At 39.7% G+C, this 17441-nt stretch overlaps 1 protein-coding gene and 1 pseudogene across 1 annotated transcript; one reads left to right on the plus strand and one right to left on the minus strand.

Annotated features, from left to right (window-relative positions):
* The window catches only part of LOC149146897 (transcription factor MYB17-like), a 36655-nt pseudogene extending 25413 nt beyond the window's left edge, over nt 1–11242 (minus strand).
* Nucleotides 11243–12865: 1623 nt separating this feature from the next.
* On the plus strand, nt 12866–17095 carry LOC149146898 (uncharacterized). The gene is made up of 2 exons (XM_089441657.1): nt 12866–13751; nt 13959–17095. Exons 1-2 carry the CDS (start codon nt 12866–12868, stop codon nt 17093–17095), a joined length of 4023 nt encoding a protein of 1340 aa, XP_089297783.1.
* The last annotated feature ends 346 nt before the right edge of the window (nt 17096–17441 follow it).

The raw sequence follows: 17441 nt of genomic DNA on the forward strand, positions 1-17441 counted from the left end.
AGTTGAGTTAGAAATGGAAGAATCCATTTGTGAACCAGAACAAGGAGAATTTCTGGGAGATAGTGAAGATGAAGACTTGAAGACTGAAACTTCAAGTAAGGCCAAAGGGTCACATGGTTTTAAATCTGACAATTTGTGTATGTTTGCAGGTGAAGGACAATTGGCTGATATTGTCATGAAGAAGGAAAAATACCAGCAGAATCAAAATTCTGTTCTGGAAGAAGATGAGGTAGATAGATCTCATATATAGCTGATGGAAGATGTCAAGCAACTAAGTGAAGGGCTTGAGGAGATTGAAGAAGAGACCATCGAAGAATTTATTAATCATATGAATGATTTAGAATAGTAAGGAGATATGATGGTTGAACCATCAAGTGAGACCATAGGGTCTTATATTTTTAGAATTGATAGTTTGTGTATGATGGCAGATATTGTAGGAGAAAAGTAGCCATTTGAAGATATCTTCAGAGGAGACAAACAACAAGGGACTGAAGGCAAACTTTAGGAAGAGACTATGTTAGCTGAAAGCATAGTAAGGATCATCAATTCACTATGATGATAGGCAAGTGGAGATAGCCATGGAAACTCTTGAGACAAATAGTAGGGAAGAAGAACATCTACTAAAAGATGTTAAGGAAGAGGAAGTCTAGGGAAAGACTCAATAAAGAGAAAAGGAACACTAACAAAAGAATGTTTTGAAGAGGATGGATAGTCTTTTCAAGATATCGAAAGTCTCGAGGAGTACTCTAGGAGAACATAGTATGATGTAGAACACCTCTTGAAGGAGGGAAGTAGTGATTTTCTACGACAGAAAGACCTTGAGATTACAAGGGTCAAAGGAACACAATATTTTAATACTGTAACACAGCATGTGAAGGATGAAGCTGGAAGAAGAGAGAATTGTGATGAAGTGCTTGCTAAGTGTGAAGAGGAAATTAAACTATTGGAGAAACTGATGAGAGAACCTGACATAGAACAGAAGTTGTAGTTATAGTTTATGAAGAATAAGATGTGTCTCAAGTAGCCATGGAGACATGAAGGTGTAATAATTTGTTTGCAAGTTCATTAAAGAGCATGAATAAGTATGAGTATGTGATCAAAAAGATTAAGCATAGGTTGTTTCAAGATAATAAAGAGGTAGTAGGAATCAAACAATTTCAAAGTGAAGATAATCAGCACCAGGTTAAGGGAGAAGAAGTTCAATACTATGAACCCAAGCAGGAAGACATCATTAGAACAGATGATGTAGAAGAGAGATTACCAAACAGCCTCATGAATTTTGTTGAGAATTCGAATCATCATACTGATGTGTTGACAGAGGACAATGAGAAAATAGAGCAGCAAACTAAATTGTTGCCAAAGGAAGATAAGGCACAACAACTTTATGTTTTTAATTTTAACAAGTGTTTTGTGAATGCAGGTTTTGTTGTAATTGCTGGACGAGATTTGGCACTGGTGAACTACCAAATAAAGGTGAAAGAAGAGAATTCTATGGAAGAACTCAATCCATGGAATAGAGAAGTTAATTTGCTGGAAAGAATGCTGAACAATCATGATTTAATCATGAAAGAAGGTAAGGATGATAGGGAGGCAGTCAGTAAAGCAAGTAAATCAAAAATGGCCACAAGTAAAGTAAGAGAAAGTAAACCAAAGAATGAAGCAAGTAAAAGAAAATTTAGTATAGAAGACAATAACAGTAACCTGAAACAAAGATAAGAAGGTAGAAGTAAGAAGCAGAAGATGAACCAGCCCAAAGATATGCTAGACAATTGAAGAAATATGGTAGCAGATGATGAAGTAATTCAAATGGAGGAAAATGGTAGTAGCAGCAAGCAAGATCAATCAGAATTTGAATCTGATTGACAAGAAGAAGAAGACAACAAAAATGCAACAGCAACAAAGGAACAAGGCATCTGGACAGTTACATAACAAAGTATGGGATTGAGGAAGACAAAGATCATAAGGCACATGATCATGAGATCATGAATATTTTCTACTTTGGGAGTATGATGCAGGAGCATTTAGTCCAAGGAAAATCATTGTAAATAGTAGACATAGGGGGGTCATGTGTTTTTGTGAAATTAGTTTCCTAAGTCTCAAGTCAATTTAATATTTAGGCCTTAAGTGTGATTCAATTAGATGCTCTCAAAAAAAAAAAATAAGAACATGAGTATTTCCATGATCCTAGGAGCAAGGGAGAGCTTTCAGCCATAAAAGGAAGAATAGATGTGGACCATTAAGCAAAACAGGGGGTTTTTCTGTTTTAAAACATAGTAAAGATGGAGTGGATAAAGTATGCCATATATATACATATATATGCATGCATGTAGAGCTTTAGAGCTTTATTTGAGTGATTTAAGGAAAGGATGGGATGAGTAATCCAATCCCAGTTTCCATATAAACAAATGTAAGCCTATAGGCAGAAGGGATGCCATAAGTGTTGAGAATCAGGCCTATGTGAGAGACCGAGAGTCTCAATTGTAATCAATTACTTTTATGTTTTAATATAGAGTAGGAATTCGATTCTGAGTGTGCATATGTGTGAATTGAGTCTTTATGATTTGATTTCATGTGAATTATGAACTCGTAGGTTCTGTAATGAATTGCAGGAAGGGTTTTGTAGTACGCAGGGGCATAACATGCTCAGAGATGAATCACAAGGAATCATTGAATCCTAGTGAAAATCAGAGTTAGCTTTGGAAGGGAATTGGAGCATCAGAGTGGGCAGCAGAAGCAGTGAAGGTTGGAACCTTTAAAGAAGCAAATCACCAAGAAATTGAAGAAACAATGTAAATTTCCTAAGTAAAGGAATTGCAGAGAAGTGCAAATGATGCTCAACAGCTATTGGATCATCAAGATCAACGGCTGAGATCAAATCATAGCAATGGAAAAGCCTTTAGAGTTATCGGGATAAACCTTGGAAGTTTGCAAAGAGTGAGCGTGATAATCATGGACCGTTGGATCATGGCCAAATCAACAGTCATGATTAAATCGCATTATCGGTGGTCGAAGGCACCAAGGGTCAGTAGTTTAGCACGATCACGATATTAGCGATAGCGATATCAGCGATCGGTGTTGGCTTCGTATCGGCGATCGGAAGGTCAGGCTATCGGAGAGCATGGAGGCAGCAAAGAGAAGACGGACCCAATGTTGTTATAAACATGGGTCTATAAAATTTAAAGTTCGGAGTATAGAGTTCGGTGGAAATTCCTTTGTATTCCAAAATATTATAACCTCGATAGTTTATATGGTGTGGGACTTTTTAATGTGGAAGCATGTTTCTCCGATCCGATAGTCATATCGGAGTTGGAGGAAGGGTGAAGGTATATATATATGAACTGTGGAACATGTGATGGCCCACTGCGATGAGGTTTTAGCCTCAAGAACTGTGCGAATCTGTACGGGAAGGTGGAAAAGCTAAGAAAAGAAGAATTTTCCTTTGTAAAGGTATGTTTCCTTTATAAATGGTTTTTAAAAGGGAAAAAGCACCGATATATGGTTTTATGTGCTTTATATATATATGACCCCATGTTATAAGGGGAAGGATATATATATATATCTATATATATATATATATATATATATATATATATATATATATATATATATATATATATAGATATATATAGATATATTCCGAAGGTTTTAAAAAGTCTCGATAGAAAGATTTAAAAGGGAGCATTCATTTAAAGTGATAATGAATGTTAAAAGGGTGTTTTAAGTCCTGATAGAGGATTACAGCGGTGTGATTGGTTCTGATACAGAGGAAAGCTGTATAAAGGGGCCTTGACCATTAAAGGTCTGAAGATTTAACTCCATTGTAGAGTTAAATATCCTGGGACAATTGTGGATGAATTTTTAATATGCATATTGTGGGTATGTGCAGGTGTAGCCCTGCACCATAAATACTCCTAAAGTTTAAGAAATATGTAACCACAATGATGGTCCCTATCTTTAAAATAAGATTTTGAATGTATAAATAAATTAATCGCTATGAAAAATCTACATTCTCATAAATTTGTAACAAAATTTGTTCATAAAACTTTTTTTTTTGCAAATAATTATAATTTTTTCCTATTGAATATGATTTGATCTCCAAACCTCCTATAGTGGCAAAGATAGCAAACTCTTTACTCCCAAGGTGTTTTGGCAATCGACCAACTCTCATTTTCACTTTGAAGGTCATGATAATTAGTTCTTATCTTGGCAATGTTCATTTTCTTCTTAGCATTTGGTCAAGAGTGAAATATAGTTCTCGTTATCTAGATTGGGATTGATCACCTCTTTATAATACCTTAACTTCATTTTTCCTTCTAACTCTTTATCCTCTCATAACTTGTCCTTAAATTTGGAGGTTATAATATTTTTAATATTATCCTCATTCTCCAAGATCATCTCCTCCTAGTTATGCTAACCTTGCTTGAGCTGAAGGTGGGGATTTTGGCTAGGGTTTAAAAAAAAATTGGGAACCTCTTTGTTTCCATATTGTATAGCTTACATGAGATACCAAATCATAGTCATGCATTCCATGGAATAAATGCTAATTTGAAACAACAGGATAGGGTAGGGAGTATTTACCTCAATTCCCTAAATATAGTGCAACCCCAAATCTCAAATCCATATAAAATAACACGTGTGACAATAGTGTCAAAGTGGAACTTTCTTTTACTCCATACCCAAAGCTTTGTTGACTTACAATTGTTTTCAAGCTCATAATAAGCTTTCCATCCCCATTATCCTTTTCTCAATCTTATAGTTCTAATTGAGAATCTTGTTATATGTGTCCAAATAGTTATTATCATAAATAAAGTTATCATAGTTGATAGTTTTAGATTTTTTTATCATGATTTTAGTCTTGTCAGTATTAATAATCATACTCATCTTGAAGTAATAATATTGGAGAATTTTAAGCTACTTGTTGTCTAGACATACTTATTCAAATAATAATTTTAATTCAATTTTAATACTAGATTTCATTATTTCATACTTAAACATATACCAAAAAAATTTAAAAATTTAAATTCAACAAAGAGTTATAGAATAATAAAACCACATAAACATGTTAATATTATGGAGGGAAAAATCATTGTAAATACTCCTAAAGTTTAAGAAATATGTAACCACAATGACGGTCCCTATCTTTAAAATAAGGTTTTGAATGCATAAATAAATTAATCATTATGAAAAATCTACATTCTCATAAATTTGTAACAAAATTTGTTCATAATTTTTTTTTTTACAAATAATTATAATTTTTTCCTATTGAATATGATTTCATCTCCAACCCTCCTATAGTGGCAAAGGTAACAAACTCTTTACTACCAAGGTGTTTTGGGAATTGGCCAAATCTCATTTTCACTTTGAAGGTCATGAGAATTATTTCTTATCTTGGCAATCTTCATTTTCCTCATAGCACTTAGTCAAGAGTGAAATATAATTCTCGTTATCTAGATTTGGATTGATCACCTCTTTATAATACCTTAACTTCTTTTCCCTCTGACTCTTTATCCTCCCATAACTTATCCTTAAATTTGGAAGTAATAATATTTTTAATATTATCCTCATTCTCTAAGACCATCTCCTCCTAGTTATGCTAGCCTTGCTTGAGCTGAAGGCGAGGATTTTGGCTAGAGTTCAAACAATTTTTGGGAACCTCTTTGTTTCCATATTGTATAGCTTACATGAGATACCAAATCATAGTCATGCATTCAATGGAATAAAGGCTAATTTCATACAAGAGGATAGGGTATGGAGTATTTCCTTCAATTCCCTAAATATAGTGGAACCCCAAATGTCACATCCATATAAAATCAAGCGTGTGACAATAGTGTCAAAGTGGAACTTTATTTTACTCCATAACCAAAGCTTTGTTGACTTACAATTGTTTTCAAGCTCATAATAAGATTTCCATCCCCAATTATCCTTTTCTCAATTTTATAATTCTAACTAGGAATCTTAATATATGTGTCCAAATAGTTATTATCATAAATAAAATTATCATAGTTGATAGTTTTAGATTTTTTTATCATGATTTTAGTGTTGTGAGTATCAATAATCATACTCGTGTTGAAGCAATAATCTTGGAGAATTTTAGGCTACTTGTTGTCTAAAAATCCTTATTTAAATAATAATTTTAATTCAATTTTAATACTAAATTTCATTATTTCATACTTAAACAAATACCAAATTTTTTTTAAAAAATTATAATTCAACAAAGAGATATAGAATAATAAAACGACATAAACATGTTAATATTATGGAGAGAAAAATCATTGTAAATACTCCTAAAGATTAAGAAATATGTAACCACAATGACGGTCGCTATCTTTAAAATAGGATTTTGAATGCATAAATAAATTAATCAGTATGAAAAATCTACATTCCGATAAATTTGTAACAAATTTTGTTCATAAAACTTTTTTTGCAAATAATTATAATTTTTTCCTATTAAATATGATTTTTGCAAATAATTACAATTTTCCCTATTGATAATCATAAATAACTAATTAATGCAAATGATTTCTCTTCTTATATGTAAGAAGGAGAAATAATTTAGGGTAACACCTTGTAGCTAATAAGCTAATTTTAAAAGTAAAGTTGTGTACATGCAGGGATTGAATCATTGAAGTTTTATTTTTTTTTCTAAGTAAAACTATTCTATTGGTATGAAACAAAGTATAATTACATCGAGGCTCAGGCCTCAGCAGTGATGAACATCATTTACCAAAAAATATAACTGTCTAATCTCGACTGCCCCAACGATGGGGAAACTAGTCCATGGAGGCGAAAAAAACTCACACAGGGGTTATGAGTTTTAACAAAAAACATATCAAACATTGCAAAAAAATAACCAGGAAAGTTTTGACAGAACAAATCATAACCAAAATTATCCTGTCAGCAGTAAAATCCACCCAACTGGTAGAAGGGCGACACCTGGCTACCATGTGTCGATTCTAGAGGTTCTCTGGGGTAGGCTCTTCCTCGATAAGACATGCGTACTAGTACCACTCCTCCTCCTCTGCTGACGTGCCGCTCTGAATTCCACGAGCTGGTTGAGCACCAATAGAGCTGCTAGCTACTGCATGTGGGCTGGACATGTCTCCCACTCTGCAACCTGGTGCCTGCATGTATTCAACTCTACCTTCATCAGCTGACTGCTAGCCAACTCCTTCCCATGCGGGGTGGAAACATCCTCAACCAGCCGCTGCTTGCCTGGGTCATGAGTGCTTCTGTTCCTTTGAGCAGCCCTCTGTTGTTCACTATTGTTCTCTGTCTGAGCTTCCTGTGGGTCATTTTTCTTAGATAAAGTGATGGTGACGGTGGTGGTGATAGCAGGCCTATGCAGGGGCTGTGGAATTGAAATTGCATTGTGTGGGGAGTGGGGTGAGGGGGAAGGGGAAAATCGGTTGTATGAACAGTGGCGTCCCTCCTGCTTGCACCTTGAAGTTGAGCTCATCCTATGTCGCTGCAGGTATCAGGATACCGGCTAGAGAAGGAGCCATAAGGATTTGGGATATCAGGAGAGGAGGAGGGGGAGGCAGAATCTGGGCTGGACATCGTAGGAGAACGAATGCCTCTGCCATGACTGCCCCCTCTCCAACTACGCATTTGGTGGTGGATGCGAGCCATGGCGGGATTCGAAGCAGAGCTTGTAGTTGGGAGATTAGCGGAATGGCTGAGCAGAGAGTGAGTGAATGAAGTCTGAGCGGGAGTCAGATTGCAGAGCCTAGTGTAGGAGAAATGATACCCATTACCCAGGTCTATACAACTGAGCAGCCAACAGCGACTTCCCATGACTGTGCGTGAACAAGGCTCCACTGCCTGAGGAGGGAAAATGCAGTGGAGCAGGGGAGAAGGAACAATGTTATGGTCTGTGGAGGCCATTGCTATGAGCATGATGGTGAAATCTCGACTAGAGCACCCATTTAATGTCACCTGCAAGGTGCCATGAATTCCCTTCAGGTTTCCATAGGAGAAGATGTAGGCGGCCATGTGGCCAGCCCTCCCGCTACCCGTCTGTCTAATCGCCAATAATTGCGTGGTTATCACCCACATCCGGGTGTGCTTCTTCACCGTATACCATTTCAATTTGCACCAATTAATGATAATCCTTTGAGTGGAGTGCAGTGGCAATAGTGTTAAGCAAGTCTGCATGTAGGTTCCTTCCACTATCCACACCTATGTTAGCTAAAAGATCAGCCACTTTGTTGCCATCCATACGAATGTGTAATGATTTTTGCAAATAATTACAATTTTCCCTATTAATAATCATAAATAACTAATTAATATAAATGATTTCTCTTCTTATATGTAGCTAGGAGAAATAATTTAGAGTAACACTTCTCGCACCTAATAACCAAATTGTAAAAATAAAAATGTGTACTTGGTTTGGTATGGAGTGATATTTAAAACCTAATTTTATTAATCAAAAATATTAATAAATTAAATAAATTTAACATTTAAATAATAAATTCAATAATATCAATAATAAATAATATTATTAATTAATTTTTAATTAAAATAATTAAAAAATATTTTTATAAATTTAAATTTAAATAAAATAAAAATCATTGAAAACAAAAGGGGAAAATGATTGACTTTTTTTGAACAAGCAAATGGAATTTGAAATTCCACACTACTCGAGAGTTCCAAGGTTGATAGTGTGGGCATTGGAAATCCAAAGTGCAATAAAGATTAATACTGAGTAAGGAGTTTAAAGAGATTTTAAAGTTAATAATAATTTTAAAGTATTATAAATATAATTATGAAAGTTGTTTTTAGTAATTTTATAGATATTTAAATATTTAAATATATATATAGATTGAATTTTAAAATTTAATATTAATTTTTTTTTTAAATGTAAAAATCATTTCTATAATGTTTTTTGCTTAAGCAAGAGTAGTTCCTTCTATTTCATTAACTCGAGAATAAATTTATAAAATATACATAAACCCTGAACTCCAAGAGGCGAGAGGGAAACCAAGGGCATGATGCCAACGTAAAGCATCACCCCACTACAACAGACATCTAATTTTTTCATTCCAAACTTTAGGATGAACCATATAAAACAAAAGCCTGATCTATGGAAAACAAACATCCACGTTACTCATGCGATAAGCCCGTCAAGCCTCATGGCCCCACCAAAAATCACCAACAGATCTGACGGTTAATACAACCCCATGAAATCGGACGGCACCCTGAAATATCACACCACCTAACATGTGCGAAACTTAACTTGCGATGGAGGGTGGTATCTTCACCCCGCTCTGGCCACGTGGCAGTAGTCTAATGGTATCACTCCCAAACAAACTAAACCACTTACCATCCCAAATCACCGCGATCACCCGTAAACCACTTTATCTTGGTTTTCCGACTGGGAAGAGGAATGAAGGGGAATCGTCATCGTCGGGAAACAGAACAAGCCACAGAGACCTCCGTTGACAGTGGATAGAACCTGTTGAGCAATCTAAAGAGGAAGGGGCCTGGTCCCTTTCCACCTGGGAGAAATAAGACAACTTTGAACCTGTCCGTCTACCCATAGCCTCCCCAAGAACTGAGATTGAACTTGATTAGACCTCATCATACCTTTGCTTTCCTTTAGGCCCAATTTTTGAAAAGTTCTCTATCCTCAACCACTTGTTCCTCACAAAGAGCTTTTACTCTTCCGAGAGACATTTCCTTCCATTTCATCTCAAATCTGTTTTCTGTATTAAACACTCCTTGATTGGCAAGAGTATATGCTAGTTTGTTGGCTTCTCGTCTAACATGTCTGAAACTAACAGTTCTTAGACTTAGGAGACGTTTCTGTATTCTTTGATACACTTGTATTAGTCTCCAATGTTTTGAGACCTTCTCTGGCGCTGCTCCACAACTGATTCTTCTCAGAGCTTTTATAGAGATTTTCGAGTCTGCCTCTATGATGACATTTGAGTTATGATTTTGATTCAGTAGTTCCAGGCATTGTTCCAAGGCCATTAATTCAACCATGTTATTTGTGGCTTTACCTAAGTGGTAGTGGAAAATGAATCTTATGATTCCTTCTTCATCTCTTAACACTCCACCATAACCAGCCATTCAAGGGTTGCCTTTCTAAGCCCCATCTATATTGCATTTCAGGTAGCCTTTCGACGGAGGATGCCACAAATCCTTTTCCTTTCCCAAAATTCCTTCTTTTCTTCTGAGTCCATTGATAATGGTCTCTTGCAATCCTAGTTGCCTGAGGGTTCTCATCTCATTTATAGTGGGCTACTTTTTGGGAAAACTGCGAATAGTTGTACCAACTGTCTCTCTAATCTGCTTCAAAATCAGATCCAACAGGCAAAGAGGACTGCATTTTTCATCCTTGAAAATTCTTTTATTCCTCTCTTTCCAAACATTCCAGATGATGAAGGTAGGTGTAAAGGACCATGCCAGATTGAGAATCTCATTTTCCGAAAAGTTCCTTCTCCACTTGATCAGGGTATTTGTGATGCTTTCTTTATCTCGATCTGTCTGTTGAAAAATGGTTGTAAAAGAGTCCCACACCCAAGTGGTAAAGGTGTAACTATTAAGAATATTCTCCATTGTTTCCTCTTGAGCTTCACATAGCTCACATCTAGAGGACCCAATAATCCCTTCTTTCCTAATGTTGTCCTAGGTTAAGATTTTCTTATGGTGCACTAACCACATGAATAGCTTGATCTTAGTAAAAATCATTTCTATAATGTTATTATTACTCTTCGTTAAATATTGTTTTAAGTATTATGGTGGTGTGGTTAGAATAGTTATAATTTTATTTGTTAGGTATTGTTTTAATTACTATGATAAAATCATTAAAATCTTGTTGTAGAGGTCTTTTTCTTTTACTTAACAACATAGCACAATTCAATAGTGTTCATTACTGTTATAACTCACAAATGCTAGACATTAGAATAAAATATTGAATGAGTACTTTGATAAATATAATACATTTTTATTATATTTATCAATAAGTAGGTTATATTGTTTTTTTGGACCATTGTAATTTTTTTATGAAAGCTTTGTGAAGTTGTGTAGGAGAGAAAATGTCACAACTATATTGATCGGACAACGGAGCTCTGGAGATCGCTGCTAGGGTTCTGCACCGCGCTCAGATGACGCAGACTGATCTGCGCAGACAACCAACAAGGACCTGACTATTCGAACAGGCATCTCTAAACAGTGGTGTAAGAGGGCGCAGGGCACATGGGCGACCCCCAGGGGGGGCCTCGGCAACCTCCCCCATCGCACACGAAGTGCAGCACCAAAACGAGAGAACAATACGGTTTGGATCGATCCATGAGAATGTCATCAATCAAGAAATCCCGCGCCAGAATGAGCGCAAAGGAAAAGAAAACCTGGAAGCAAAGGTAAATGGAGAGAATGTGAAGCAAAACCAAACAGATGGTACCCAGAGGGTCTCTTCAACCACCTGCAAACCAATAGCTACAGATCGACCCAGAATCGAACTGCCGGGGGAAAAAATAGAAGCAAGAATCCAATACATGATGGATCATGCACTCATTGGGAAATTCATAGGGTTTTGGCCGACGGAAAAAGCCCTCTACAGTTGGATTGCAGCGAAATGGAAACCTAAGGGAGATGTGACTCTGCAGTTAGGCCCAAAAGGATTCTTCACAGCGATCTTTTTTTGTTTGGAAGACAAATACAGAATCCTGGTTGAGGGTCCTTACTTCTTCAACTCAGCTGGCCTATACTTACGGGACTGGGCTCCCAGATTCAACCCGGATCAGGAGGATCTCACATGGGCACCGGTCTGGATAAGACTATACTCATTGCCAGATGAATACTGGGATGAGGATATTCTGAAAAACATTGGAAATGGTTTGGGGGAATACATAAGGACTGCTGAAGAAACGAAACTACGAAGATATACATCTTACGCCCGCATATGCGTCTTCATGCGCCTTGACAAAGCCCTGCCAGAATCGGTAAGTCTCTCTCACCGTGACTATGAGTGGATCCAGCCTTTAGACTATGAACATGTTCCGTTTCGCTGCCGCAAATGCCATGCCATAGGGCATCTCTTTAGAGACTGCCCCCTGAATGCTCAAGCTAAAACCCCCTCCCCCACCGATTCTCAGACCAATGATGGCTTCACCAAAGCCCCTACCCGCAAGCGAGCGCATAAAAAACCATCAACAGGGAAGAAACCCAAACAGAACACCGCCTCTGACCATGTTGTCAGGAACAGCTTTGGAATCCTGGCACATGTCACGGACGAGCATACCACTTCCTCTCCTCCAAGCGCTGACCTCCCCTCATCCTCTTCCCAGCCACCTCCCGCGGCCCCTCCATCCAAACCCCCTCCCTCTAAAGATCCCCCAGCCCACAACAAGGAGAGCAAAGAGAAGCAGCGGGAAAAAGACAATGAAATGGAGGTTGATGGATCCTCAGGCCCCTTCCAGGGTCCAGAAATACCCACGGAAGGAGATAATCAGGTGCAACAAATGGAGGAAGAACCAGAAAGTATAGATCTACATGGATTAGACATACTCGAACTAGAAGCAGCATGCAAGAAGAAAGCATATGAAAGCATCCCAGAGCTACAGCTTGACAAACTGGAAATGGTCATTTCCAGGGCCTATCATCAAAATCAGCTTGGCATCCAGCCAGGAAGTCAATGGGATTTAAGCCAAACCCCAAAAGATTCCAAAAAAAGGGGAAGAAGAACCGACCTCCAAAGAACAATAGCGGTCGGGAAGATTCTGGTAGACTCCGGTAGGTATGCTAAGCTTACGAAGTACTACAAGCCCTCCACCAATAGTGACTCATGAAGCTCATTTCATGGAACCTTAGAGGGCTCAACGGCCCAGGAAAACTCAGAATGCTTAAAAATATGGTAAAAATGGAAAAGCCACAAATATGTTTTTTCCAAGAGACAAAATGTAACAGTACAACTCTAGAAAGGATACTCTCTAAAGCTTGGCCAGGATGTCAATCAGTTGCTGTAGATGCATCCGGCGCTTCTGGGGGATTAGCCATTGCATGGAACTCTCAAGCACTCACTCTGTCAGACTTTCATGCTTCACACAATCTAATACAGGCTACCTTCCACATAGTTGGCACAAATATTCATGGGAATCTCTCGAATGTATACTTCCCTCAGGAAGCAAGGGAAAAGATTGCTCTCCTCCATACCCTAGAAGCTCTTAACGCCAATAGAAGGCACCCACTATGGATAGCTGGAGGGGATTATAACATGATAACAAAATTAGAGGAGAAGATTGGCGGCAGAAACAAGTTGGAACAGGAAAACACCCACTTCAAAAACTTTATTCAGAATGCATCCTTGATAGACTTACAGTTCTGCAATGGCACTTTTACGTGGAGCAATCGCAGAGCAGGCATACATCAAATAGCCTCCAAGCTGGATCGCTTTCTCATCTCAGATAACTCGGTCCACTTGGGGGGAGATTTCTCGGCGGCCATTCTTCCACACTCTGGCTCTGATCATTGGCCGGTTGCCCTTCAATGGCAACGTCCAGGCAATAACATACGAAGACCTTTTCGCTTTGAGGAGTTTTGGTTCACTCATCCCTCACTCAGAGACTTCGTTAACTCCACGTGGACATCCTTCAGCCCTCCAGAAGGATCCAAGATGTTTCAGTTTCAACAGAAACTCAAACATCTAAAGCTTAGCCTCAAGAGATGGAACAGAGAGACCTTTGGAAACATCTTCAAGGCACAAAATGATCTTCAAAAAGCCCTGGAGGATTTGCAAAGAGAAATAAGTACATGCGGCCACACAGAGAGAACTCTCGAACAGGAGCAGCGCATCCACAATCAGCTTGAAGAAAGAAGAAAGCAGGAGGAGATATACTGGAAACAGAAATCAAGAATCAGATGGCTAAAAGAGGGAGAAAGAAATACCAAATTCTTCCATAGAACCACAGTGCAACGCAGAATGGGCAACAATATCCCTTACATTCAAAAATCAGGGGGAGAAAAGGTGGAGCAACATGAGGATATTGAGAAGGAACTCCTCGAACACTTTAAGCAGGTCCATCAAGAACCCGACATCAACAGACATCCGGCAATTGAAAGAATCACCCGCAATATACCAAAATTAATCACAGCGGAGCATAATGAACTCCTCCTTAGCCCAATTCAAACTCAGGAAGTGGACAATGCAATGACTCAGCTTAAAGAAGGAAAAGCTCCCGGCCCGGATGGATTTACCACTACTTTCTTTCACAAGTTTTGGGATTTAATAAAGCTGGAAGTCTGGGAGGTGGTGGAGGAGTCGCGAGTTTCTCACTGGCTGCTTCCCTCGCTCAACACCACCTTCATAGCCCTGATTCCAAAAGAGGAGGACGCGCTCAAACCGGACAAATTCCGGCCAATCGCACTATGCAATGTTATATACAAAGTCATCTCTAAAGTCATTGCAAACAGGCTAAAGCCCCTCCTGCCCATGCTCATCTCTCCGGAACAGTCAGGTTATGTGGAAGGCAGACAGATTTTGGACGGAATCATCCACACGCATGAGATCACCCACACTCTCAAGCATTCAAAGCAGGCAGGTATGCTCCTTAAACTTGATCTTTCCAAGGCTTTTGACAAACTCAGTTGGGATTATATACAGCAAATGTTATCTGCTTTTGGATTCAGCCCCACCTGGATTCGCTGGATCATGAGCCTTATCTCCTCTACCAGCTTCTCCATCTTAGTGAATGGGATCCCCTCTCGCCCCTTCTCCCCCTCCCGGGGTATCAGGCAAGGTGACCCCCTTTCCCCCTTCCTTTTTGTTTTGATGGCTGAGGGCCTGGGACGTCACATTAAGAATGCCCTCCACTCGCACCAGCTCAAGGGTATCTCCATCCACCACCTGCCTGCTACTTCCCATCAGCAATTTGTTGATGACACGATGCTGTTTGGGTACCCATCTGTTCAAGAAGCCTCCATATTTAAAGCAGTGCTTAATGATTTTACCGAAGCCTCAGGAACTAGCATCAACTGCTCCAAATCGCAGATCTTCTTCTTCAACACCCCCCCGGTAGTCAAGTCTGCCATAGTCCGCATTCTGGGGTTCCCCATAGCCACCCTTCCCTCTAAGTATCTCGGTGCTCCCCTCACTGCCTCAGCCATCAACCATTCCTCTTGGCGCAATTTAATTGAAAAACTTGAATCACGTCTCAATCAATGGACTCACAGAACTTTGAATTTAGTCAGCCGGGCGGTACTTATTAAAGCCATTCTTCAAGCAATGCCGCTGTACCTTTTCTCCATCCTGGCAGCACCAAAATGGGTCCTAAAAAGACTAAGGAAAATTCAGAGAGATTTCCTATGGGGAAGCAATGCAACCAATCGCAAATGGGCTCTGGTAAAATGGAGCACAGTATGCAAACTGAAGGAAAAAGGAGGAATTGGTCTAAGAGATCCGGAGCACAGCAATGCCATCATGGGAGCCAAGATCTGGTGGCAGTGGCTCACCAATGCAGGCAAGCCATGGGTCACATTATGGACAACAAAGTATGCCAATCAGCGACCCCAGGAAGAGCTTATCAGATTGGAGCCCAGTGACAAAGGATCACTAATTTGGAATGCAGCCAAAGAACATTATAAAATGATCCAGCAGCATAGTTTCTGGGAGGTAAGAAATGGCAATAATGCTAGATTCTGGATGGACGCATGGAATCAAATGCCTACCCTCAGCAATGTTCTGAACCTGCCTCTAAACAACATGGAGGAGGAGACACAGCAAGTCAAGACCAGGCAGTATTGGACCCAGGAAACGGAGAAAGGCTTCAGAATCTGGAAACCGGGTAACCAAATCCTCACAAACGAAAATCGCCAAGCTTCTATAGCATTGGAAACGGAGCTCAGCAAAAGAAAAATCAGGTGTGACGAAAGGGAAGATATCCTAAGGTGGGGATATCAACCAAAAGGAGCGTTCACTACGTCTGAAGCATACAAGATAATCTGCAATGACTCTGCTCCTCAGGATCCAATCTGGGGCCAAATATGGAACTCTGGCTCCTGGCCCAAGATCTGTCACTTTCTCTGGTTGGTAGGGCATCAGAGAATCCTAACATGGGACAAGCTCCGAAGAAGAAATTTCCATGGTCCCTCCATCTGTTTTAACTGCAATGCCCATGAGGAAACGCTTCAACATCTGTTGGACTCTTGCCCCCTAGCCAACCAGCTATGGGAGAAGGCAAGCTTTCGATGTCAAAGAAGATGCAGACTTGAACATGAAATTACGAATTCCATACGACAGTGGCAAAAGGACCCGTACAAGAGCAACATCCTCAATCATCTATGGCGATTGATTCCCGGGCTAATTCTATGGAGTATATGGAAGGAGCGAAATAAGCGCATTTTTAAAAATCAACGCTCTTCGATGGACAATATTTGGCATATGCTATGCAAAAATATTCAAGAAACTGTGATGTTAAGACCCTGGAAGGAGGAGGACTGGCCTACACTAGCCAACGAGAAAACTATCATGGATAATTGGCAAATCAGCTGCACTAAAAGCATGCACCAGCAGAACCCCTCTGCAGCCAGCATTGAAAATCAAGTCGCATGGAAGCCTCCGCCAAAGCACACATTCAAACTCAACTTTGATGGTGCCTCAAAAGGGAATCCCGGGTTAGCAGGCTTTGGAGGAATAATTAGGAATCATGAAGGTGTTCCCATGACACTATACTTTGGAAACATTGGCTGGGACACCAACAACTCAGCTGAATTGGAAGGGCTATGGCAGGGACTTCAACTTGCTGGGGAGCTCAACCTCCACCCTCTGGAGGTAGAAGGAGACTCCCAAATCCTCATCAATAAGGCCAAAAAAATCCTAAATGGATCTCAGGCTAAAAAAATAGCCACCAGTTGGAGGCTTGAAGCACGACTGGAGGCAATAGAACAGAAGCTTCACAGCAACAGAGCCATCACCTTCACACACACAAGGCGGGAGGGAAACAAGGTTGCGGACTTCATGGCCAATGTTGGGGTGGGGAGTAATCACTCTTTGATCACAGGACAGCTGAATACTATATTATCGCATGTGGAAGCTCAAGAATGTTCTCGACTGGTCCAAAAGGATGCAACTCCCCTGGATGCGGGTGATTTGTGAGACGGGACAGGAGTGGGTGGCTGGACACATGCCGCCCCTCGGCCATCACGTGGCACCCACAGCGAACAGTTGGAAAGGATGAGGGAGGTTTAAGGCGAGGGTACTTGGGACAGTTAATGCCCGGAGAACGTATTCGACCCAGCGGAAGGCAACAGTAATGGCGGATGGGATCCCGAGCAGGGTAGGTGAGGAGGCTGAGAATAAAACAGGGTATGAGCAGGGAATGTTGGTAGTTATGCAGTCGGTTGGCCTCTCTGTCATTGTTGAGATTCCTTCTCAGACGGACGGGTTCATCACGCGGTCGGCTCTGGCAGCAGAAAGTCTGGTTCATTTTGTGGTCTGCTGG

This window comes from Pinus tabuliformis, chromosome 9 (assembly GCF_031772625.1).
Source record: "Pinus tabuliformis cultivar Carrire ecotype Pingquan chromosome 9, CPIR1, whole genome shotgun sequence".
Taxonomy (NCBI): Eukaryota; Viridiplantae; Streptophyta; class Pinopsida; order Pinales; family Pinaceae; genus Pinus; species Pinus tabuliformis.